The sequence below is a fragment of the Macaca mulatta genome, chromosome 5, assembly GCF_049350105.2.
Source record: "Macaca mulatta isolate MMU2019108-1 chromosome 5, T2T-MMU8v2.0, whole genome shotgun sequence".
Lineage (NCBI taxonomy): Eukaryota > Metazoa > Chordata > Mammalia > Primates > Cercopithecidae > Macaca > Macaca mulatta.
Genome location: NC_133410.1, coordinates 109,214,369 through 109,240,765, shown reverse-complemented (window position 1 = coordinate 109,240,765; position 26,397 = coordinate 109,214,369). Strand labels below are relative to the sequence as shown.

Here is a 26,397-nt window from a genome sequence, read left to right as displayed (position 1 = left end):
TAAAGTAAAAGTGGCATGTTGAAAGTACAGGAAAAGCTTTACTCGAAAACACTAACTTGCAAATTACATTTCCATCAGTTCATTACCTGAAGAATGTGTCCAGAAAATAGTGCCATTATTTTCTTTCCTCCAAATACACACCTTTATTAAACAAAAGTAAAGCTTTCATTTTTAAAAATAACACAGATAATAGCACTTAGGTTAATTTATAATTCAATAGTACAGAAAGTTGGGAAATTTCTGATGGAATTGTCAAGTAGAATAAATATTTGTTTAATTTGTGTTATAGCTTGAGCCTAATGTATGCAGTCACAGAGTTACCAGAAAATGTAACTGAAATCTTTAAATAGCTAATTTATTATCATATATCCCCCCAAAAGCTAAAAGTGAGTTTAGATTTATGAGTTCCACAAATTTAATTTAAAGTTTTTTGAGTTTTAAAAACGTTTAAAATATTTTGGCAGTGGATTATTCGTATGTTTGTGATCTGCTAAGTGATTTCAGTGTTAATTCTTCATTAATGCTAAGAACATTAAACTATTTCTTCAACTTCTGTATTGAAGTCATATTAGCATCTTGGAATAACACTAAATGTATGTAACATATTTCTACAGCCTCTGTAGTGTTTTGAATAGGTTAACAGCATAGATGTCACCTAAGGAAGCCAGCTAGACACTCAGTGGGGTTTTACAAAGCTGGTTATACTTTTGTGTGGTACATTTCAGAGTTTAGTGCTCTGCTTTGCAAAACTAGAGACTTAATACTTACCAACATGCCAGGAGATGATTTATATCAAGAGGAGAGGATCACATTGTTCAATACACAAAGAGATTACCTGTAAATCAGAATGCCAGTTTATTAGTCCCAAAGAGGATCAGAATAGGGAATTGGCTGATGAGCCTATTTTTCACTGAGTGGAAACTACATAGAAAACTCAAGTTGTAATCCACAAATGCTTGGCTAGTAACAGTAGTTAATTAGAAAATATTACAGATAGCATCATCACACAGAAATGGCAGGTTTCATTCATTTAGCATACAGGATCTTCTCATTGTCTTCTGTATCATCTTATTTTATTTTTAACCAACCAGTCTGTTTTTGGAATACTAAGCCATATATCTCTGAGCAAAGACAATACTGTTGTCTTTTTTATAAAAGCTAAAGTATGGATTGATTGCTCTGTAATTACTAAAACACTTTTTTCAGAAAATGGAAACTACTTGCTTTTATTTCCTTCAAGAATAGAAAATGAAGAGGTAATTAGTAATTAAATGAAGAGATGTTTCATTTGTGTGTTTTGTAAAGCTTTAAAAATAAAAAAGATTGTTCTCAAGGAGAATGAACTCATACGTTCATGTAGCTATTTTGCCTTTCCAGTTAGGATTATAAGTTTCCCAAGTGGGGAGTATTTTATTTACATGTAAAGTGACTTGCAAAATACATGTAAACATATTTTAAAACACATTTTAATGAGATGAGTCCCTTTCCTTTTTTCTGATGTAGACGTCTTCAAAACATACCCATTCTACATTATCTTCAAAGATTCCCAAGTATTTCAGAGACTATTTGAATAATACCTGTGTCTATTGACATACACATGAATGTAGTAATAGAGCATATATTAGTTGTTTATGTGTTTTTTTGACAAGTAATAGTGGAATGGGAGTTGTTGCTTGTATTAGTTCTGGTAGTTCAATATGAACATCTAGAGTATATCTCTAAGTACAAAGAGTTTAATTCTGCCATTTGGGTTAGTTCTTGTAGAGAAGTACAATGAGAGAATCTGAGATATCTTCTTCCCCAAAGAATTTATAATTCATAAAGGGGAGATAAACCTTACACAGAACTTTTGTGATATAGTAATGCCTCACATTTAAGAAACATCTTACAGTTTTTCATTCCCATTTTTAAATTTAATGCTTATTAAAAAATCTCATGAAATAGTTAAGAGACCAGTGTCATCCTCATTTCAAGAATAAGAAAATTGAGACTCAGATTTACCCAGGATCTCACAGAAGACCAACTATATTTAAATACTAAAACAGACTACAGATGTCCAAAGCAAGGTTAGAAAGATGAAGTCTCATTGTGAGCAGAGTAGTTGGAGAAGCCTTCATAATAGTTAGAATTAAGGTTAAAATTAAGAATTTTCTTAAGAGTTAGCATGATGTCTATGGTTAGAGAAGAGAGGGGATAGCAAAAGCTTGGCAGCAAGAATGAGGTGGGTGATCTAAAATTCCATGAGGACTTCCACTTTCAGGAAGATAGGACAGATATACTTTTCCCTATTTCTCCCAATGAGTACAACTGAAAACCCCAAACATTAATATATAAAATAAAGAAAACAAACAAAGGAAGACTCTGAAAGGTGGAGAGAAAAAAGGTAGACCAACTAGGTAGGGACCTCAGGATTCAAAGAACAACACAGCAGTTAGTTGCTTAGGTTTTTTTGTTTGTTTGTTTTTGACGGAGTCTTTCTGTGTCGCCCAGGCTGGAATGCAGTGACACAGTCTTGGCTCACTGCAACCTCTGCCTCTTGGCTTCAAGCAATTCTCTGCCTCAGCTTTCTGAGTAGCTGGGATTACAGGCGCCTGCCACCACACCTGGCTAATTTTTTTTAATTTTTACTAGAGATGGGGTTTTCACCATCTTGGCCAGGCTGGTCTTGAACTCCTGACCTTGTGATGCACCCACCTCAGCCTCCCAAAGTGCTGGGATTACCAGCATGAGCCACCGTGCGTGGCCTACATATTCTTTTTTTACCCCATATATATCCCAGATTAGATGCTGGAGGAGTAGGTAACACAAAAACACCAATAAGTATAGACAGAAAAGCCCCAAGAAAAGCCTGCCTTATCTAGCCAAATGATCAGGAAAGGGATAGCCTAGAAAGACAGAAAAACAGTAGCCACTCTACTGCAAACACCACAGGAAAAACTGTTGCCCCACTCTGACCCACACTAGCAAAGGCTGAGTAGAGAGCCTAGACTACCACCCCCTCTATGCTGTAATGAGATGCTCTAAGCTCCCTCCTGGGATGGTAACAGAGAAGGTTAACTAGATAGCTTAGACTTTCATTTATGCTGGGTAGTAAGAAAGGCTTCCCTCACAATGTCAGTGGGGATCATGTGGACTTTCACCTCCACCTAGCAGTGAAAGGGTGCTCATTCTCCCTGCTGGGGTAGTATCAGAGGTAGCCTAATGTACAGTCAGGACTTTAATCACCACCCAGAGGTAACAAAGTCATTTCCTTATGGTGTCAGTGAAGTTAAATGGAGAACAGTAATGAAGCATCTCTTCTCCTCCTAGCCAGCGAGATATAAGTGGAGGTCTGATATTCCCATAAGGGAACTTCTGTATCTATCCAATGGGACCCTTCCCCTTGAGTGTCTTCAGAGGCCAAGGGAAAAAACCTGGACTTCCACTCCCGCTTAGGAACAATGAGATGGTATTCCCCCTTCTCTGCTGAAGTGGAGTCAGAGGAATACAATAAAAACAAAATATATAAATAAGATCCAGACTCTCATAAGATAATACCCCATATTATGAAGTTTCAGTTGAAAATTACTTGTCAGTCTAAGAACCAGGAATATCTCAAAACTATAGAATGTTTATGATCATATAAATGTTTCAATGGGTCATCATATGTTTCAATGAGCAACTACAAATAAGCTTAAAACAAAATAATCTTTGCAAAGCAATAGAAAGTCTGAGCAAAGCTATTAAAGTATAAAGAACAAAATAGAAATTTTACAACTCAAAAATAAAAACTATCAGTAAGTGGAATAAACAGCAGAATGGACAGATAGAGGAAATAATTGGCGAGCTAGAAAATAGAAAAATAGATGTTATCCAATTTGAACATAGAAAATAAGCTCAAATGAAAAAGGACATAGCCTCAGAGACTGGTGGGACTATAGCACAAGATCTAATATTTAGGTGATTAGTGTCCTAGAAGAAAGGGAGAAAGAAGGCAGAGCTGAAAAGGTACTCAGAAAATTAAAGGTTGAAAACTTCCCAAATTTGGCAAAAGATAGAAGCCTATAGATTCCAGCTGAATGAACCCCAAACTGATAAACCCAAAGAAAGCCACACCAAGACACATCATTGTCAAACTTTTGAAAACTAAAGACAAAGGCTTGAAAACAGCAAAAGAGAAATGATGCTTTACCTATAGGGGGAAAAGCAATTTAAGTGACAGCAGATTTCACATCAGAAACCACAGAGGCCAGAAAGAAGTGGCACATATTTCAAGTGCTGAAGGAAAAGGAACTGTCAACCTAGAATCCTATACTCAGCAAAAATATCTTTCAGGAATGAAGGGGAAATCCAGACATTTGTCAGATGAAGGAAAAATGGGAAAATTTGTCATGAGCAAATACAACCTAAGAGAATAGCTAAAGGAAGTTCTTTAAACAAAAGGACACAATAAAAGAAAGAATCTTGAAATATCAAGAGGAAAGAAAGAACACGGTACTCTGGTATTATTTGTGGTGCCCCAAAGTTTGTATGTTGAAACCTAGTCACAAATGTGATGGTATTAGGAGGTGAGGCCTTTGGGAGGTGGGATTCTACCTTGTGAAGACACAGTTAGAAGGAACCATTTGTGAACCAGAAAGCAGGCCCTCACCAAGACACTGAGGCTGCCAGTGTCTTGATCTAAGCCTCAGCCTCTGTAGCTGTGAGAAATAAATTTGGTTATAAACTATCCAATTTATGATATTTTGTTATAGCAATCTGAATGGACTAAGACACATGGTAAGCAAAAATATGGTTAAATACAGTATACTTTTGCTTCTCTTGAGTTTGATATTTGAAGCAAAAATTACAACATTGATAAGGTTTTAGATGTATGTAAAGAAAATATATAAGGCAATTATTTTTTTGTTTGTTTTTTTGAGATGTAATCTCTCTCTGTCACCCAGGCTGGAGTGCAGTGGCACAATCTCTGCTCACTACAACCTCCGTCTCCCGGGTTCAAGCGATTTTCCTGCCTCAGCCTCCTGAGTAGCTGGGATTACAGGCTTGCGCCACCACACCCAGCTAATTTTTTTTTTATATTTTTAGTAGAGACGGGGTTTCACCATGTTGACCAGGATGGTCTCGATCTCTCAATCACGTGATCCACCCGTCTCAGCCTCCCAAAGTACTGGGATTACAGGCATGAGCCACCGCGCCTGGCTGGCAATTATGTTTTAAATAGGGGAAGATAAAGGGAAGTAAAGGGAGGTAAGGATTCTGTACTTAATTCAAACTAACAAAATGATGACACCAGAGGATTATAAATTATGTATATATTATGTATATATAATACATATAAATTATGTGTATATAATGTATATATAATGCCTAGAGCAACCACTAAAAAGTTATACAAAGATATATACTCAGAACAGACTATAGATAAGTCAAAATGGAATTCTAAAAAATGTTCAAGTAACTAACTCACAGGATGTCAGGAAAAAGAAAACAGGAATGAAAGGACAGAAAATAAAAAATAAAATAGCAGGCTTAAACCCTAACTTATCAGTAATTACATTACATGTAAGTGAGCTGTCTATGCCAATTAAAAGTCTTTTGGTATAATGCGTTTTAAAAGCATGATTTCACTAGGTGAAGTGGCTCACGCCTATAATTCCTAGCACTTTGGGAGGCGAAGGTGGGAGGATCAGTTGAGCCCATGAGTTCAAGATCAACCTAGCCAACAGTGAGACCCCCATCTCTACAAAAAATTAAAAAATCAGCTGGATGTGGTAGCACGTGTCTGTTATCCCAGCTACTTAGGAGGCTGAGGCAGGAGAATCACTTGAGCCTGGGGGGTTGGGGCTGCAGTGACCTGTGATTGTGCCACTGCACTCCAGCTGGGGTAACAGAGCGAGACCTTGTTTTAAAAACAAAACATGATTTTGCTGTATGTTGTCTACAAGAAAATTATTTGATAACACTATGTCCAGAATAAAAATAAGATTGAAAAACTATATCATGCAAATATTAGTCAAAAGAAAACAGGAGTTGCTATATTAATATTAGAGCAAGTAGGCTTTAGAGTAAAAAAATTACCAGAGTAGTACATTATGAACATGTACATGATAAAAGGGTCAGTCCTTTAAGACATAAATGTATATGCACTGAAAGACAGCTGCAAAATATGTAAAGCAAAAACTAATAGAACTGGAGGAAGAAATAGACAAAGTCACAGTTATAGTTGGAGACTCTGATACCTCTTTCTCATAACTGATAAAACAATTAAACAGAAAATCAACAAGAATATAGAAGAACTAAACACCACCATCACCCAACAAGATCTAATCAACATTTATACATGCCGCTCAACAACAGCGGACTGCAAATTCTTTTCAAGTGCCCACAGAACACACAGGAAGATAGACCATATCCTGAGTCATAAGATAAACCTCCACTAATTTAAAATATTGAAATCATACAAGTATGTTCACCAACCACAATGGAATCAAAGTGGAAATCAGTAACACAAAGGTAATAGGAAAACGTCCAATCCTTGGAAACTGAACACATACTTCTAAAGTATCCACGGGTCAAACAGGAAATATCAAAACAAATTTAAAAAAATATATTGAACTAACTTGGCCGGGCACAGTGGCTCACGCCTGTAATCCCAGCACTTTGGGAGGCTGAGGCGGGTGGATCACAAGGTCAGGAGATCGAGACCATTCTGGCTAACACGGTGAAGCCCTGTCTCTACCAAAAATACAAAAAGCCGGGTGTGGTGGCGGGCACCTGTGGTCCCAGCTACTCGGGAGGCTGAAGCAGGAGAATGGCATGAACCCGGGAGGCAGAGCTCACAGTGAGCCGAGATTGCGCTACTGCACTCCAACCTGGGCAACAGAGCAAGACTCCATCTCAAAAAATATATATATATATGTGTGTGTATATATATATGTGTGTGTGTGTGTGTGTGTGTATGTGTGTGTGTGTATATATATATATACACACATATATATATATAACTAAAAATGAAAATACAACAATCAAAATTTGAGAAGACCAGCTGAAGGAATGCTGAGAGGAAACTTGTAACATGAAATGCATATGTTAGAAAAGAGGAACAGTCTCAAATCAGTTATCTGTGCTTCTACCTTACAAATCTAGAAAAAGAATAGCAAAATAAACTCAAAGCAAGCAAAAGAAGGAAATTATAAGAGTAGAAATCAGAATTGAAAAGAGTAGCAATAGTGAATATCAATGAAACAGAGCTGGTTCTCTGAAAAAAATCAATAAAATTGAAAGACTGACCAAAAAAAGAGAGAAGACAGAAATAACCATTGTCAGAAATGGTGTCAGAGACAAGGATATCACTGCAGACATCAAAAGGATAATAAGAATACTATGAACAATTCCATACACGTAAGTTTACAAATTAGATAAGATGGTTCAATTAGTTGAAAAATACAAATGATCACAACTCAGTCTGATATAGGTAATGTGAATAGCCCTATAGAAATTGCTGTGGTTTGGGTATATTGAAATTTGATCCCCAGTGTGGCAGTGTTGGGAGGTGTAGCCTAGTGGGAAGTGTTTTTGTTATGGGGGCAGATCCCTCATGAATGTCTTGGTGCTGTTCTCACAGTAGTAAGTTCTTGCTCTTTTGAGGCTAGATTAGTTCTCGCAGGAATTGATTATTTCCTGAGTGAGTGGGTTGTTATAAAGCCAGGATACCCCTCAGGGTTTCCCCTCTTTGCACCTGTCTGCTTCCACTTTGATTTTCTCCACCATGTGATGTAGCACAAAAGCCCTCACCAGAAGCCAAGGCCATGCCCACAAACTTCTCAGCCTATAGAACCGTAAGCTAGTCTCAGGTATTCTTCTATAGCAACACAAAATGGACTAAGAACTGTTCAGTGAATTAAAGTTGTAATTACAAAATTCCCAAAAAAGAAATATCCAGACTCAGATTCCCGCCCCCCCCTTTTTTTTTTTTGAGACGGAGTCTTGCTCTGACGCCCAGGCTGGAGTGCTGTGGCGCGATCTTGGCTCACTGCAAGCTCTGGTTCCCAGGTTCACACCATTCTCCTGCCTCAGCCTCCCAAGAAGCTGGGACTACAGGTGCCCACCACCACACCCCGCTAATTTTTTGTATTTTTTAGTAGAGACGGGGTTTCACCATGTTAGCCAGGATGGTCTCGATCTCCTGACCTCATGATCCACCCGCCTCGGCCTCCCAGAGTGCTGGGATTACAAGCGTGAGCCACCGTGCCCGGCCTTCAGATCCTCTTATTGAAGAAGTCTATCAAACTTTTTAAGGAAGAATTAAAACTAATTCTACAGAATCTCTTCCAGAAAATAGAAGAGGAAGAGACATTTTCCAGTTAATGTTAAGAAATGTTTTACCTTGCTTATATCAAAACCAAAGACATTACAAAAAAACAAAAACAAAACAAAACAAAAAAAAAACTACAGACCAGTATACTTTGTGGAATAAACCCAAACGTCCTTAACAAAATACCAGAATTTTGCAGTATATAAAAAGAATAATATACCCCAAACAATAGAAGTTTATTTGAAGGTAGCAAACTCAATTCACTATTGGAAGATCAATAAGTGTAATCCACCACATTAATAGACTAAAGGAAAAAAAATCCCACGATTATATTAATCAGTGGAATAAAAGCATTTGATACATTTCACCACACATTCATGATAAAAACTGTCAGAAAAAATAGCAATAGAAGGGAACTGCCTCAACTTGATGAAGAGCAACTACAGAACTCCTGTAAGCTAACATTAAATGGTGAAAGACTGAATGCTTTTCCCTTATGATCAAGAATAAAGCAAGAATGTCTCTTTACCACTCTTATTCGACAAAGTGCAGGAAGTAGTAACCACTGTGTTAAAGAGAGAAAAAGGAAATAAAAGGCATACAGGTTGGAAAAGAAGAGCTAAAACTACTTATATGCAAATGACATGATTATCTATGTAGAAATCCAAGGAATCTACAGAAAAAAACTATAACTACAAAGTGAATCCCGTAAGATTGCAGGACACAATATAAATATATAAAAAATTAATTGCATTTCTATTTACTGGCAATGAACATTTAGACACTAAAATTAATAATACATTAGCATTTACAACCATACATACAAAAAAATACTAGATGTAAATTTAATAAAACTTGTATCAAATTTATATACTGAAAGCTATACAATATTTATTAAAGAAATCAGAAAATAGCTAAATAAATGGACTGAAATATCACGTTCATGGATGGGAAGATTCAACATAGTAAAGATGTCAAGTCAGCTGGGCGCAGTGGCTCACACCTGTAATCCCAGCACTTTGGGAGGCCGAGGTGGGCAGATCACCTGAGATTGGGAGTTCTAGACCAGCCTGACCAACACGGAGATACCCTGTCTCTACTAAAAGTACAGAATTAGCCAGGTGTGGTGGCACATGCCTGTAAGTCCAGGAGGCTGAGGTAGGAGAATCACTTGAACCTGGGAGGCGGAGGTTGCAGTGAGCCAAGATCGTGCCATTGTACTCCAGCCTGGGCAACAAAAGCAAAACTCTGTCTCAAAAAAAAAAAAAAAAAAGATGTCAAGTCATCACAAATTGATATACAGGTTTAACACAATTCCTGTCAAAATCCTAGCAGGATTTGTTTTGTAGATAGAAACAAGTTTTATTCTAAAATTCATATGAGGGGAAGAAAGAACCTGAATATTTAAAAACATTTATTTTTATTAAAAGAATGTAGTTGGAGTAATCAGTGTTCCTGATTTCAGGATTTACTATATCAATAGTAAACAAAACTGTGTGGTATTGGCAGAGAAATATACACATAGATCAGTAGAACAAGATAGGGAACCCAGAAACAGACTGATACTAATATAGCCAACTGGTTTTTGACAAAGATGCAAAAGCAATTCGATGGAGGAAAGACAGCCTTTTCAACAGTTGGTTTTGAGGCAACTGGACACCCATAGGCCAAAAAATTAACCCCGACAAAAAGTATCATCCCTTATACACAAAATGAACTCAAAATAGATCATGAGTGTAAATATAAAACATAACACTTAATCAACAATCATGGGAGTAAATCTTTAGGATCTAGGGCGAGGCAATGATTTTTTAAGACTTAACCCCAAAAGCACAGTACATAAAAGGAAAAGTTGTTAAGTTGTACTTTAAGATTTTTAAAGTTTGCTCTGCCCTATTACAAGGATGAAAAGAAGCTCCAGGATGGGAAAAAAGATTTGCCAGGCACATATTTGACAAAGGACAGGTATCTTGAATATATTAAACATAAAGAACTCCCAACACTCAAAAGTAAAATAACAGACAATCCCATTAGAATGGTCAAGAAAATGAAGAGATATCCCATTGAAGATGATATACAGAGGGCAGATAAGCACAGTGAAAGATTTTCACTGTCATTCATTAGTCATTAGAGAAATGCAAAGTAAAACCAAAATGGGATATCACTACACATTTATCAGAATGGCTTGACTGAAAAATAATGACAATACCAAATGCTGGTATGGATGCAGAGAATGGATCACTCATTGTTGATGGGATACGTAATGACACAGCCATTCTGCACAATAGTTGGGCAGTTTCTCAAAAATATATGCAGCTACTATACAACCCAACAATGCACTCCTGGGGATTTATTCCAGAGAAATGAAGATTTATGTTTACACATAATCCTGTACATGAATGTATATAGCAATTTTATTTGTAATAGCCAAAAACTAGAGAAAAACTAGATGTTATTCAGTGGTAAATGGTTAAACAAACAGTGGTACATCCTTAACCATGGACTACTACTCACTGATAAAAAGAAATGAACTATTGGCAAATATGACAACCTGGATCTCCAGAGTGTTATGATTTACAAAGCCAATCCCAAAAGGTTTCAATCAATTTATATATCATATAATATAATCCCATTTATGTACTGTGTTATTTCATTAATACAATATTCTTGAAATGACAAAACTGTCAAAATGGAGAATAGATGAATGGTTGTCAGGGGTTGGGAAGGGAAGGAGGAGGAGTTGGATGTGGTTATGAAAGATCAGCATGAGGGTGGTATTAGAAATGTTCTCTATCCTGACTATATCAGTATCAATATCCTGTTTGTGATATTGTAAGATAATTTTGCAAAATATTACTATTGGGAAAAATTAGGCAAAAGGCATAGCGGATCTGTGTATTAAAAGTTTAAAGAAAAATAAATGAAGTGGAAGGTACCTTTTGGTCAGATAAGTGAAAATGAGGTAAAAATGCATTTTGTAAAACTTCTGAATACCAAAATAAATTTTGGATATAATTATTTAGATAATAAGGAACTGCAAAAAATCTTGATTATATGGGTATAATATCACAAAGTAAATGAATAGAAAATTACTCTGGCCACAATATATAAATTGTCTTATGTGTACAATTTTAGATTATGACAGTATTTCTCAAATACCATCTAAATATCTTAATGTTTAGAAATTACTTTTTCTAAAAAAGGAAGCCTTAAAATAGAATTGAGTTGCCTATATATTAATAGTTTTAAAGTATTAAAACTATTAAAGTAGCATTGTTACATAACATGGGATAGCCCTTTTAGTTTATAGATGTTAAATCCTAAAATTGATATTGTTACTAAAACTACAATTTTAGGAGACTGATAGATAATGCTTCTTTTTTTAGGTATGAGTTAATACCTTGGTGTTGTTTGTAAGTACATTGTTTCTATCTTTGACTGTGCTTTCCCTTTGAAATAATTCATAAAATGATGGCTACATTTCTGAGTCACAGATTCTTTGAGAATCTGAAGAAAGTATCTCCTCAAATAGATGGACCATCCACCTAATTTTTCATACAGCAGGGTACACATACCACCTGAAAGCAATCTCTGAATCCCAGTTTTAAGAAGCTCGATTAGAAGAAAATATCCAGAATATTGTATACAATTAATTTCAGGATAATGTGTAATCATCCAAAAACAACTACCTAATGAGCATCTGTTTGCTTGTACAGTATCTATGGCAGCCACCACATGGGATCCAAAACTATTTTTAAAATATTGCAAAATATTGTATTGCAAGAGGCTTACAATCTAGTTTAAGAAGCAAGATGTATTTATGAAGTGATTATTAGAAATGTCAGAATAATAAGAATAGGGTAGTTCCTAGTTTTAGATTCAAAGCATTACAACTTGTAAATTGGTAAATTTGTAAACTTTAACAATTTTCTGGATTAGTTTCAGGTAGTCTTTTTTTTCAGCATGACATTAGTTTTTGTGTGAGGCAGCCTTTTATAATATAAAAACTTTGCTTGCCAACTTTTACTCATTTCTTTTTCAGGGACTGGAAATGCTTATGCTGTTTTAAGTAAATTCTGGTAACCAGTGTACCATTACCTCTTGGATTTGGGACTGTGAGATGGGAAATAGAATTATTTTTTATAAATAAATGTTATGAAGGTAGCAAAGTGAAACAGAAAAACCGAGGACTGTCTGTATTTATTTAAAAACTAATTCAGACTTTATGCTGGACCTTGAGGATACGGCCATGAAAACATAAACACAGTCCCTGTCTTAATAGAGTTTACTGTTTTAGGGGATAAGTTGTGCGGGATGATAGAATGAAAGAATAGCTCATGCAGGCTCCACGGTGCAAAAAACGATTTTTGGTATAGGCTGCATAAAGAGAGTGTACTTATTGTGCTAAGAAGAATTTGAGTTCTTGAATTTCAGGGCCCTCATTTGTAAGGTGGGGATAATAATGGACAATGTAATAAGGTATTGGGTGCAGAGCCTGGCAGTTCTTAGGTACTCAATAAATGGTAGCTACTGCTATTGTTATTTGTTTAAACCACTTGAAAAATGGCTTAAGAGGCAGGATTTTAGGAGATGGAGCACAATATTAAAAAAGGAAGATGGATATTCCTTTGTTTTCAAGGCAGTAGAGACACTTGTCTGGTATAAAAAGTTGTATTGAGAGATAATATGTGTAATTGTACACAATGTATAGCTTTAAAAGAACATATTTTTAACAATTTTCTGAATTAGTTTCAGGTAGTCTTTTTTTTTTTTTCAGCACGACATTAGTTTTTATGTGGGGTAGACTTTTATAATATAAAAACTTTGCTTACCAACTTTTACCCATTACTTTTTCAGAGATTGGAAATGCTTATGCTGTTTTAAGTAATCCAGAAAAGCGAAAACAGTATGACCTCACGGGCAATGAAGAACAAGCATGTAACCACCAAAACAATGGCAGATTTAATTTCCATAGAGGTTGTGAAGCTGATATAACTCCAGAAGACTTGTTTAATATATTTTTTGGGGGTGGATTTCCTTCAGGTATTTTAATGTAATTATAGATACTATATTTTATGAAGCTACAGAGTCTTACCTCCAGTTACATTATTTAGAGATGTATCTATCTTTTCTCCTACATTTCTTGTAGTGTTATGATCCTGTGATGGTTTTTCATGAAAGCAGGAGAAAAATGTTAGGGTGATTACTTTTATAATAGCCTGCCTTTTTCCTAGAACATATTTTAATTAAAAAAAAAATGAAGAGTACAGATATTCTGTATTTTATATAAAGCTGAAAGGGAATGTAAGCATGAAATGTAATGTCTGTGTCTTAGGTAAGTACTATTACAATTATGAATGGTTTTCTTTACTTAAACCCAGATGACTATTTGACATTGCTTCTCTAGAAATCTTTGTACGTCTTTTATCAATAATATTATAGTTGACTAATTTGGATTTATGTAGAGGTACTCATCTCTATTTCCATTTAAACAGTAGAAAGTCTGATTCATAGGTTATACTCAAAGTAAGTGGATTTTTAAGGTTACATTAAAATAGAAATAGCTAACTTTAACTAGACTATCAAAGTGAAATATTGTAGTGATACCACTAAATAGATAGATTTTATACTACCAACATAAATAGTATTAAACGCCACTTACATTTACAGTAAGTGGTCACTTAACATAAGGTTTTTGGAAACTGTGACTGTAAGTGAAACAATGTTCTGTATAACAACTAATTTTACCACAGGCTAATTGATATAAACGAGAGTTAAATTGCTAAGGCATATAGTACATCATGTTTACTTGAAGCTGCAGTTTCCAAGGACCTCTGGATGACATTAAGTGAGGACTTACTGTACTGTGAGTTGTTAGTGTGGAAATCTATTTTCCTTGAATGTAGCTCCTCTAAGGTACTTAAAATTATAGCTTTAGTCTTGTTTACAAAATTTACTTCAGGCGCTGAAGTAAATCTCATTCAACATTAGGAGAGTCTTCATGAATGTAGCAATGTAATTGGACCTGGTGGCCCTCTCTGAATATTATTGAGAAAGGTTGTGGTCATTTCTTTTTATTTTTTAATAGAAACAGGGTCTTGCTCTGTTGCCCAGGCTAGAATACACTGGGATGATCATAGCTCAGTGCAGCCTCAAAATCCTAGGTTCCACCAATCCTCCCACCTCAGCCTCCCAAGTTGCTGGTACTACAGGCATGTACCACCATGTCTGGCTAAGTTTTTAAAAACTTTTGTAGAGACAGGGTCTTGCTGTTTTGTCTAGGCTAGTCTTGAACTCCTGGCCTCAAGTGATCCTCCCACCTTAGCCTCCCAAATCCTGTGCTGAGATTACAGAGGGGAGCCACCATGCCCGGCAAGGTTGTGGTCATTGATAGGACATTTTGCAAAGCATCCTTGAAGGAAAGAGGATATATAAATGCAAATTAATGACTGAAAATATAACCTGTGTTTTGACATGTTAGAATATATAATTACAGAAAAATTATTAAAACTAGTAATTTAGACTGGAAATATACTAGAAACAATCAGAAATCTTTCAGGCAATAGTAAATTTTCTTCTGATATTTGATTTGCAGTTATTTTGCTAGTTTTAACATAGTTTGTCAATGGTAGCCATTTCTGATTGCTCATCTTATATGAAAACAACTTGAATGTTTATCAGCAAGAGAATGTTGGAATAAATTGTGGTCCATCAATACCAAGATATATTATAGAGCTATTTTTAAACAATGAATTTGAATACTATCTTTTGATTTCTAGAGATGTTTATGATTCATTGATAAATGCAAAAAGCAAAGTTTCAAAGTAATAATACAACATTTATAAAAACAACTAGTCATAAACAAAAGAGGTTTATAAAAACCTCTATGTGTGTGGAGAAACTCTTAGTCAAGTTTTCATAAAGAAGGAACTTCTACCTGTAAAGGAAGCAGATTGGGAAGAATCATTCCTATTTCTTTCCACCCTTCACTCACAAGAGGAGAGGGCAATAAGTATTTACTACTGAAAATAAACATGCATTATTTTACTAATTTTTAATAATTAAAGAAAAATGTAAAAGAAAATATACTTTTTCTGATCATAATTGCTCTCCCTAATTTAACTCTGCTTTTAATCTTTTAGGTAGTGTACATTCTTTTTCAAATGGAAGAGCTGGTTATAGCCAACAACATCAGCATCGACATAGTGGACATGAAAGAGAAGAGGAAAGAGGAGATGTACGTTTATGACTAGAAATCACAAAATGGCAAATTTCAGCTCAGGAAAAGCAATTAGAGTTGTCTGGAAAGAGGGCAAGTTGTTGTAGGAAATATTGAGTTTTTCTCTTACTAGAGGTGTTTGGTAGAGACTAGAAAATCCTTAGGGATATTGTAGGAATAGGAGGAGAGGTCAGCCCTGGGTGGTTGGATAGTATGACCCCTTTAGATTTGTTATTCTGTGATTCTAATGAAGGTACACCTGCATTGTGCATGTTGTGAAGGCAACTTGTTATTGTTGGTCCTGAAGAATTTAGAATACTGAAAAACTTGAATTGGAGGTAACTTTCCTTGTTCTAATGCAGTTATACCTAATTGCCTATAGCAGTTTAATTACATGAAGTGGAAAGGTAAATGGAAAGAGCACTAGACTAGAAATTAAAAGGCCTGGCCCCCAGCTTTGCCACTCATCAACTCCCATCTTCTACCCTCAAATCCAAGGTAAAACATGGTTTTACAGCCTGCAGCATATTGATAGAGTCTCTGTGTGTGTCGGGGGAGGGAGTCGGGAAAGAGAGAGAGAAAGAAATGAGGACTTCCTCATCTATAAAATGAAATCACATTTTATCAGTGTTTTAAAAATCAGAATCTCCTGGTGATGTGCCTGGGCAGTTATATTTAAGAATCACCCCATTGGTATTGTTAGCAGATTTGAAAGCACTGAACTACATGATCTCAAATGCTCTTTCTGCCTCAAAATGTATGACAACTGTCGGATTATTAACAACTACAGTTATATTACAATTTGTTATTCTTTGATGATTTTTTATAGGGAGGTTTTTCTGTGTTTATCCAGCTGATGCCCATAATTGTATTGATCCTCGTGTCATTATTAAGCCAGTTGATGGTCTCTAATCCTCCTTACTCCTTATATCCCAGATCGTAAGTAGCTAAGTGAAGTTTTACAAAAATGAATTGTTGCTATTTCTGACCTAGCTTCCTTTAAAGAGCTTGTGCTCGTGTAAACTTTGAAGTGCCAAATCTATTACTGCAAGTGTACCAGATTTTAAATTTCTATCTAATTTTTAAATTAGTTACTTTAAGTAATAAATTTGTCTTATGTTGTTAATTTACATTTCTATTCTCCTACTGTGGATAAGGACAGAAATGCTATATTTGAACTTGATAACAATTTAATGTGGTAGGTAATGTGTTGCCATTAAAGGCAAAAAATACTCTAAAGGACAAAACTACTTTAAAGACAAAAAGAGCAATGATTGATCTTACATAGTTTTATATCATTAAGGGGAAAATGACTTTACTCTTCATTTTGCAAAATATTGATTAAATAAAAGCAAATATTACTTTTTTATGGTGTATTTTTTTCACCATATACTTTATATATAAGAGGTGAGGACATAAAGGAAATTTAATACAGCATCCATTCTAGACAACTTTAAAACAGTGAACATAAAGGAAACTATAACATCATATTGGCTGTTAATAGCAGCATGAACAAATAAAAAGCAGATAAAGAAAAAATAATAAAAATCATATTGGCAGTGATTTTACAGTATTACAATCACATTGGTCTAAAAATAAGAATTACTTTATTCCAAATAAGATTTTTATTAATGAAAAATTGAGATAACTTTATAAAAGCATAGTGTATTTAAAACTGTGGTTACTTTGTGACATGAAATCATTGTTTTGGGCAATTTGACAGAACGTAAATAAATTACAGGTGGAGTATTTCTTATCCAAAATGCTTGGGACCAGAAGTGTTTTGGATTTTGGATTTTTTCAGATTTTGTAATAATTGCGTATATTTTATCAGATGTCTTGAGAATGGTACCCAAGTCTAAAAATGAAATTTATGTTTTATATATACCCTATACACATAGCTTGAAGGTAATTTTATACAATATTTTTAGTAACTTTGTACATGAAACAAAGTTTGTATACATTAAACTGTCAGAAAGCAAAGGTATCACAATCTCAGCCACCCATGTGGACAACCTGTGGTTGTTTGGCATCATTCCTGATTCTGAATTTATATGCTACTGATAAGCAATCATTTTCTTACTCTAATTCACATATAAATATTTAACAGTGAAAAAATAATGTGTTCAGGGTTAACTAACCAGCATAGTAGCATCACCAGAATACCTGTGTTAGCTGTTAAACAATAGCAACAACAAACAACTACAGGCTTTTAGTTTCCACCTATGATGCTGTGTTTTGATTAAAAGGTGACCCATCATATGAGGTCAGCTTTGGAATTTTTCACTTGTGCCATCTTGTCGATGCTCAGAAAGTCTTAGTTTTAGAGCATATTGGATTTCAGATTTTCGGATTAGGGATGCTCAACCTGTATTACCAATATTAACTTTTCAATGATTGTTAATTGTTTTTGTTCGCTTGGTTTATAGTAGCATATTGGAATGTCCAATTTTAATTAAAATAATGTTGCTGCATCTCTTTTACAGTGGAACAGGGCAAACTATTAAAATGCAGACAGAAAACTTGGGTGTTGTTTATTATGTCAACAAGGACTTTAAAAATGAATATAAAGGAATGTTATTACAAAAGGTAGAAAAGAGTGTGGAAGAAGATTATGTGACTAATATTCGAAATAATTGCTGGAAAGAAAGACAACAAAGTAAGTTTGTCATGGGTTTAACATTTTAAAACTTATTCACAGTCTTTGGAACTGATTAATGTAGATTTCCCTATTCAAGGAATGTTCTGGAATTCCCTGGCACGTAATTGGGGCACAGTACTTAAATGAGATCATATATTTTATATACATGTGGCCTAACACAGGAATTCACACATAGTAAGATGGTACTTGTGTATTGTTGTTATCGATAAATATTTGGTTGAATAAGGAATACCAAATTTTATTGTACTGATAATATCCATCGTAAGACACATCATTCTTTTATGTACCACCAAGAAAGAAAAAAAATCCTGGGAGATAAACTGTGTCATCAATTTTAAGATGCATCCTGTTTTCAGGGTTAAGTTTGAAACTCTTTGTTAATTTAGCTTTAGTATTTAGAATTTAATGTACAATGAGTTTTGTTGACATTTCATTTTTCTTTACTTTGTTCACAGAGAGGCTCTTCGGAACACTTAATTTTCTTAGGCTTTTCCAGCCTCAGTTTTGTTAATTTAAGGAACAGTTCCATCTATAAAGATTGACCATAAGAATCTGCTGAGATGTTGCACGTGAACTGAGTGTTCTTGTTTTTGTGACCATTGTTATGAATAATAATGTAGACCATATAGTGTAGTGTAAGGAGAACTGACTTTGGAATTAAACAGAGTAAAGTTGAATCCTAGCTCTGAAATTTTTAGCTGACGATTTTAGCTGACGAATTGTAACCTCTATGAGTTTATTTCATGTGTAAAATGGGTGATGATGAGTGGGCGGAGGAAATAATAGCTATCACTTATATAATGCCTACTGTTTCAGTCACTGTCCCAAGCATGTTATAAGTATTAACTCATTTAATCTCCACAACAACCCTGTGAGGTTACTATACTCATTTTACACATGAAGAAACTGAAGCAAAGAGAGATTACTAACTTGCCCAAGGTCATAGAGGTTGTTTGTGATTCAAAACCAGACAATTTGTCTCTCGAATCCAGGCCCTGTGCTCCAAAGTCTTCTCAGAAATAACCAGCTTTATGGGGTTTGTTGTGAAAATTAAATCAGGCAATAAAATACTTCACACATAGTAAATGCTCAGAAAATGTCGGCGATTATCATCATCTCCCCCTTGCTAGGGAAGAGTTGATAAAATGTAACTTCCAAGAGAGTCCTTAACCTCTCTGGTCTTGGTTTTTTCCTCTATATAGTGGCAGTTAGAGATGTGACCTCCTTGACTTCTAACTCAATGAGTTTGTGAAATCAGTCTGTCTTCAGTGTGGAGAAGGTTACATTAGACTAGTGACTTTTAGGTTTTCAGCTGGGAATGAGTTGCTACCCTCCCTCCACCCTACCCATCTCTAGAGATGTTTGGTAATGTCTGGAGATAGTTTTGTGTGTCATCATGGGATGGGAATGGAAAGGGATTGCTACCGGCATCTAGTGGGTTAAGGTCAGGGATGCTGCTAAACATCCTACAATGCACAGGACAGGCCCCCCACAACAAAAAAAATATCCAGCCCAAGCAGTACTTTAAATAATTGAACGAATATTAGGCTAGGCATTGGAGAGTTGGATTGGAATCTAGACTCTGCCATTCGTTAGCAGTGTGAACTTTGGTTTATCTAAGTCTCAAATTTCTCCTTTGGGAAGAATCATCTGTAAATAGATATAAGTGCATTATGTGTAAATAAAAGGCATAGTATAATATTGATTGAGTTGTTAATCCTAGTCCAGTTGATTTAGTAAAGATTATTTCTGGAGATTTTTACAAATGGAATGCTCTCTTAACTGTGAGTATATTTTTAATGTGATCTTGACTAATCCATATAAACCAGATGTCTTCTACTTTGACCATTGTGTTCCAGAAAGTAACTGATTTCTTTTTTTGTTAAATCTTCTTTAAGTGCTCCTGGTCTTTACAGGTATTAATAAACAGTGAAATGACTGAGAGTAACAGGAAAAAACAAGGAATACTCCTTGAAGAATTTTGATTTGTAGTCTGTATATCATTAGTAGCTGTGCTGTCTACACACTGAAGGAAGCCTCAGAAGTACTTATTTGCTGAATAGCAATATTATGATCGTATAACAAGCATTTTTTTAATCTATGTTCCTTCAGTAACATTATTATATGTATTTTTTAAGTAAACTCAGAACAAGATTTAAAATTTTTGTATTAAATACTTAAGTCTTGGAATAATCTGAAATCTTAACAGAAGGCCACAGCAAAAATAACCACTGGCAGTATTGAAAAGCATATAATATTTTTAGGAAAAGAGGCCAGGATGATGCTTCAGAGGAATAGTTTTTAAACCACTGGGGAACAGGAGTAGAGAGAAAGGATTCCAACATGAATTGACAGGATTCTATCCTTATTTCTTTTCTGTGTTTGTTTTACCTGCTAGACTTCAGATAAAGTTTTCATTAAAATTTTTTTTTTCCTACTAAAACAGCTTTTAGGAGTTGTACTTGCATTTTTTTAAGTCAGTTAATCAAAATATATCGAAGGGCTCCTGTAAAGCATCACTTGAGCTTAAGCAACTAGGTGACAAAAATTTTATTCAATTAGCAAAATATTTTTCTTTCTTAACAGAAACAGATATGCAGTATGCAGCAAAAGTGTACCGTGATGATCGACTCCGAAGGAAGGCAGATGCCTTGAGCATGGACAACTGTAAAGAATTAGAGCGGCTTACCAGTCTTTATAAAGGAGGATGAACTGGAATTTTTATTTATACCTTTTAGCGTACTCTTTATTTTTTCTGTAAGTAAGTTTAGTTTCATCATGAGAGATGAAGAAAAAGATTTGATACTGAAAACTAAACTGAATAGTTGGTTCCTGAAATCTTGGACTGTTTATGACCTACTGGCTCCTTTAAATAGTAATTGAAAACTAAAATGGAATATTTTAGTTACGCTTCTACAATTATTTTCATTTTAAAAGCTTACATGATTCCTAACTAAAATGTCTTGAGAAAGGATTATCACACCTGTAGCAACTTCCAGTTTTAGTGATTCTCCATTTTTTCCCTTGTCATGTAAATATTTATGGAATGATCATTTTGTGTACATACAGGTTACTGCTTTTTTATTTAAATTCCTTTAGTGTTTAGCTCCATGAGACACTTCAGTTTAAATTGATGGAATAAATGTTATATGACACATTTACATTTTCCTTATCAAGGTGTCAAATATGTGGACTTTAAACAATGAAACTTTTCCAAAAAGAAAAAAACTTTAACTTTGTGTAAAATCTTATAGTATTATCAGCTTAGAGGGAATTGATATTTTTAATATTGCCGTTATATTCCAAAATATATATTGAGATAAATGAACTGGTGTAGAATATCAGTTTGCTATTTAGTTTTATGAATTACTATACATATACATGCATAGAAATGAAATGCTATACTGATAGATTTTAAAGAAAATATGAGGAAATGGCTATAAATATTAAACTAAAAGGGTGTTGAACAGTAAAGTGCAGTTATGTCATTTACAATTCCAATACGTAAAAGGCCACCAAATTTTGATGTATATGTCCTTGAAGACTGCTAAAATTTATGAAGAGGACTCACATTTTCCCCCATAGAAATTTGCAGTTTCTTGGTGATCATTTAAGCAGGATCCAAAGAAGTTCTTCTACAAATAAGTAATAAGAAATATGAGTACTAAAATATAGCTTTGTGCCTTTTAACCCTATGCCAACTCCTAAACATAAAAGTAGATTACAGTATACTTACCTGATCAGAGCATGATCTGTTTGGCCATATGCAAGTGTGAGCAGAAATAGAGCAGCAGGTAGAACAGTAACTTAAAGCAAGTCATCCTTTAAAAATTCTGAGCTAAAATCTATTCACCATTGAGTAATTGAATTAATCCTATAAGAATAAGCTCCTTGTAAGTAAATCCATAATATGAATTAGAAAAAAGAAAACAGCTGGAAATTGAAGTTTTTGGTGCCTGTATACTGGATATGAAACTATTTGATTTCTAGTCTTCTGTGGTTAGCAGTTGTAATATTTTAATGATTTTGCTTCATACTTGGTTAGTGGAACATAAACATATCTTTGGTACTTCTTTGTGAGTGAGAGAATGCTAGATAGGGTGGCTTTGTTCTTTGTTTAAATTTTTTTTCTGAATGTAGTTAATTTATGGCATCTGTTGAATAAAACTGCTAAAATGAGCTCTTAAAAATGTTCTGTTGTATCCCCTTTTCCAGGTGAATCAATAGAAATGCCTGATTGAATTAGTAGGTTAAACTAAACAACATACTGTCATAGGAAAACTAGACAGCTTAACCAACTTGCTCTTAGAAATGTTACCTTAAAAAAAAAAAAAACAGTGCTAAGAGAAAATACAATTTTAAATATTTTGTTGAGCCTGTAGAGTAAGTTTTTTTAAAAAAACTAAGTTCATAGCATTTTAATTAACTTTGAAAGTTCATATGTATCAGAAAATTTATGAAAACTTGAATGAAAAATATTTCATCTATTTTTCTAATTTTAATGGCAAATTTACACTATTATGGCTGATAATTCTGTGAACTTACCTTCTTGTTGACTGATTCTTTTTCCCTTAATCCCAGCTTTAAGGAGATAGGTGAAGTTATTATACAAAGTTAAGTGGTACCATAAAGTGTATATCATAAAGTCATACATGGCTTTTGGACAGTATTATATTTCAGTTGCATTGCTGCATTCCATTAAATTTCATAAAATGCTAGGGAAAATGTGTTTGATAAAATTTTCTGCAGTGAGAAATGACAGACTGAGTGCCTGACAGTTTAAGCCACATATGAAATATGCAAGTAAAGATTCAGTCCTTAATGTCATCTATATCATGGTGTAAAAGCTCAACAAGTGTCTTATAATTTGGAGTTAATCATACAAAGTAAGAAGAGTTTAGATACCTTGAGATGAAATATTTTCATGTTTGCTGCTTTTTTATAATAAAAATCCCAATATTTTGCCATCTTATTTTTAACTACATGAACTTTGCAATTTCATTGGCTCATTCTAATGACCACCTAAAAGTCCTCAATCTTTGAATAGTGCTTTATTAGCTCCTCTAACTGGTATTCTAACAGTTTAGCAGCAGTTATATTTATTAATGCTTTACATTTTTACCCCTTTTTACATAAACACACACAAATACACCAATGCATATGCACACAAACATTATTGTCCTTGTGAGGGTTTGGGGGAAATGACAATAGTACCCTTCTCCTCTTCTTTTGATTCCTTAGTTCCCAAATAGACTGGTGCTAGTCATTTAGTCATTTGTAAATTTCAGAATGTAGTTTGATTAAATGTGAACTGAATTCTCAACAATGAAAAATGTCAAGTTGGATTCATCTAATAAGTGAATATAATATATTTTGTAAACATTACATTTGAACGCCTAAATATTTGTTTCATAATCATTACATGCTTGTTTATGATTTATAAAGATTTGGTAGAGAAAAGTACAGTCCTTAAGGCATATATATGCCAGTGCATTAAACTACTCAGCTTTTGTGTCAGCTCAGGTGTTCATAGGAACAGGAATGTGGAATACCAGCTTTTCACTTTAATTATACTTTTATGCTTAATTTTTCTTCCAGTTAAATCTTTAATTACACTAGTATGTAAAGTAGTTACTGAGAAAAATGATTACGTTTTTGATTTCCCTTCTGTTGATCTGTAATATTTTTAAACGAAGCTATTTAACACATACGACATGCTGATGTTACTTAATGGATTCCTATGTATTTCATTAAAAAAAAAACCTCCCACCTGTGTTAAGACAGCTAAATATTTCTTGATGTTGGCTTGAGGACCAAGTGAGCCATCTTGCCAGTTAAGCAAGTTTTATGTCCAAGGACCAAATGGTTAAAAGAGGAGAATTTGTACATTTGTTGAGCTTCCCCATGTGAAGCTTGGGTTCAGTACTATCCTATTACTACTAGCCATCTTCATACTGAGTGAAGCAAACTGAAAGGGAATTCATAATCTTTTTTCTTATCTGAACAGAAAAACTAATGAAAATCAACAATACCTATTTTAATTTTCATTCAACAGCTGAAAAACCATGTCTGTTGACCACATTGGACTATTGCCTAGTTAAAATCCATAAAATACCCTATAAACCAATGAAAAGAAAGTAATCTGGCAATAATTTCCAACATTTTAAATTCTAATTTCTAGTTACAAAGAAAAAGGATAGAATGAGGCTTTTCAAGGAATTCTTGTTCATCCCTTCAATAATTTGGCAGGCAAAACAGTCCTAGAATTCAGCTTCCTTTTTGGTTTTATTACTATTAAATAGATAACTTTCATATAAATGGAAACACTTTTCCTCAAAACATTAATTCAAAACATACTCCTTATATTAAGGATTATAGTACCACATTTTTTGTAAATTCCCTATGTGTAACTTTTTCCTGTTGGTATGTGATTTTTTTTATTTAATATGACTATCTGCTGGTGTTGGGGCCAATAGATTTGTGAATATTCTGTGGATGTGTCTATGTACAGGTGTATATATATATTTTTTTCCAGCTAATACCTCAAATGTGTGATTGTTTAATATATACCACACTATGTTTGCACAGTGCAGGGCTTCCATTAGCAGTGGATATTTTTATTTCTAACTTTGAAAATCAGTCAACACAATTTCATTGGTGTGACTTCTTTCTGTTGCTCTTTTTCATATTTTAATGCAGAGATTCCTATTATAAGGTCCATGCTTCAAACATAATTATATCTTTCTATATCCAGCCATCTGGAAATATATAGGGTTAAGAAGTATTTCTTGAAATGTCCTTGTTTAGTAAGTTAGTAAAAACTGGGATGACTAGTTGCCAAGATGTCTTGTAACTGCATAGCAGATGACACCTGGCATGGCAAGCCTCATTCACTTCAGCACAAGACTGTACATTTCAATCTGATATTCTACTTTGCCATTTAAGTACACAATTAAAATCAGAGATTTTCAGTGACATTGGAGTATTGTAATTATTAGTTTCAAAAAGAATTATTTTGAATAGGATGATTAAACCAGTGAGAAGAAAGAAACACACATAAATGATATTTTGCAGTTTATCTGTATTAAGAAATGCTTCTTGCCAATTTCTGGTTTTGGTTTTTGGATTGCTGCATAAGACTTTCTTTCCATTTACTTTATGTATTTTTAAAAGCTGCAGGTAATTTTTAAGGTTTGATGGAATTATAATGGAAGCCTTGTATAAGTTAAATGAAACTAGTAAAGGAGAGCTTACTTTGTCTATAATGCATTCAGGATTATAAATTAGATTTTAAAATGAAATGTCTGATTTGTAAAATATTTAATGTTATATCAGACTTAAATAAAATTTTCTGTGAGAACGCAAAGTAAATGCATTTGATTTTTAATGAATGTTCTGAATGAAATATGAATTTTTGTCTTTCAGTCTCTGTAGTTTATCTCAATATATTAATAAAAAGGTCTGTTCTCACTGTAAAATGTTTGTTTTTATCATGTTTTATACTCTTAATATGGCCACTCTTTCATTCATTCAACTAGGCAACAAGTGTATCAATGCTTGCTATATCCCAGGCAGTGAGCTGGGTGCTGGGAATCAATCATTGAATAAGAAAGACAAAAACCTTAGAGTTTCCATCTAGCAAAGAAAATAAATATCAAGTAAATAATTATAATTATGATAAATTCTACAAAGAAAATTACAGGGCACAATGAAAGCATTTATCTAGAAGGCCTAAACTATTCAGTGAGGGTCAGGAAAGGCTTCTCTGAGAGTGAGTTTAAGCTGAAAGGCAAAAGAAGAGATTAGTAGGATTAAGGTATGCTAGAGAAATATCTCAGGCAGAATGTGCTAAGTTGGTAAAGTGATAAAAATCTTTATGGAAGTGGAAACAAACTTGTATGATCATAGCATAAGGAATCCAGGGTAGGTGAGAGAATCAATATAGGGGCCAGATCCCCATAAGAACGATATATAAACCATGATGCTGATATTGAACTTTATAATAAAGTTGATTTTCAAGAAAGGAGTTAAATGATCCGATTTGGGTTTTTAGAACATCATTTTTGTTGCTCTATGGAGACTGGAGGGCAAAAGAGAATGTAAGAAGAATAGGAGGTTATTGTCAAGAGAGAGATGATCATGGCTTGCACTAGGGTACGAACATAGATAGGTGACTAGTTTTCAAAGATAGGAGGTAGAATCAACAGAACTCTGATTAGA

General features: G+C 34.2%; 2 protein-coding genes across 4 annotated transcripts in view; one reads left to right on the top strand and one right to left on the bottom strand.

Moving 5' to 3' along the window:
- Positions 1-25,655, top strand: part of DNAJB14 (DnaJ heat shock protein family (Hsp40) member B14) — a 50,931-nt gene extending 25,276 nt beyond the window's left edge. For both annotated transcript variants that reach the window (XM_015138877.3, XM_015138876.3), the window contains 5 exons: positions 13,154-13,339; positions 15,439-15,533; positions 16,345-16,454; positions 18,002-18,174; positions 20,764-25,655. In XM_015138877.3, coding sequence (XP_014994363.1) covers positions 13,154-13,339; positions 15,439-15,533; positions 16,345-16,454; positions 18,002-18,174; positions 20,764-20,888 — 689 coding nt within the window. In that variant the 3' untranslated portion in view covers positions 20,889-25,655. The remainder of the gene's footprint in view (positions 1-13,153; positions 13,340-15,438; positions 15,534-16,344; positions 16,455-18,001; positions 18,175-20,763) is intronic.
- Positions 1-26,397, bottom strand: part of LOC144340815 (uncharacterized) — a 33,044-nt gene that overhangs the window by 5,565 nt on the left and 1,082 nt on the right. Inside the window, exons 2-3 of one of the 2 annotated variants that reach the window (XM_078002026.1) lie at positions 21,749-21,812; positions 769-835 (exon numbers count right to left, since the gene is read on the bottom strand). In XM_078002026.1, the coding sequence (XP_077858152.1) occupies positions 816-835; positions 21,749-21,812 (84 nt within the window). In that variant the 3' untranslated portion in view covers positions 769-815. Of the gene's footprint in view, positions 1-768; positions 836-9,410; positions 9,545-21,748; positions 21,813-26,397 lie in introns of those variants that run through there. The other variant, XM_078002027.1, reaches the window with a different exon arrangement.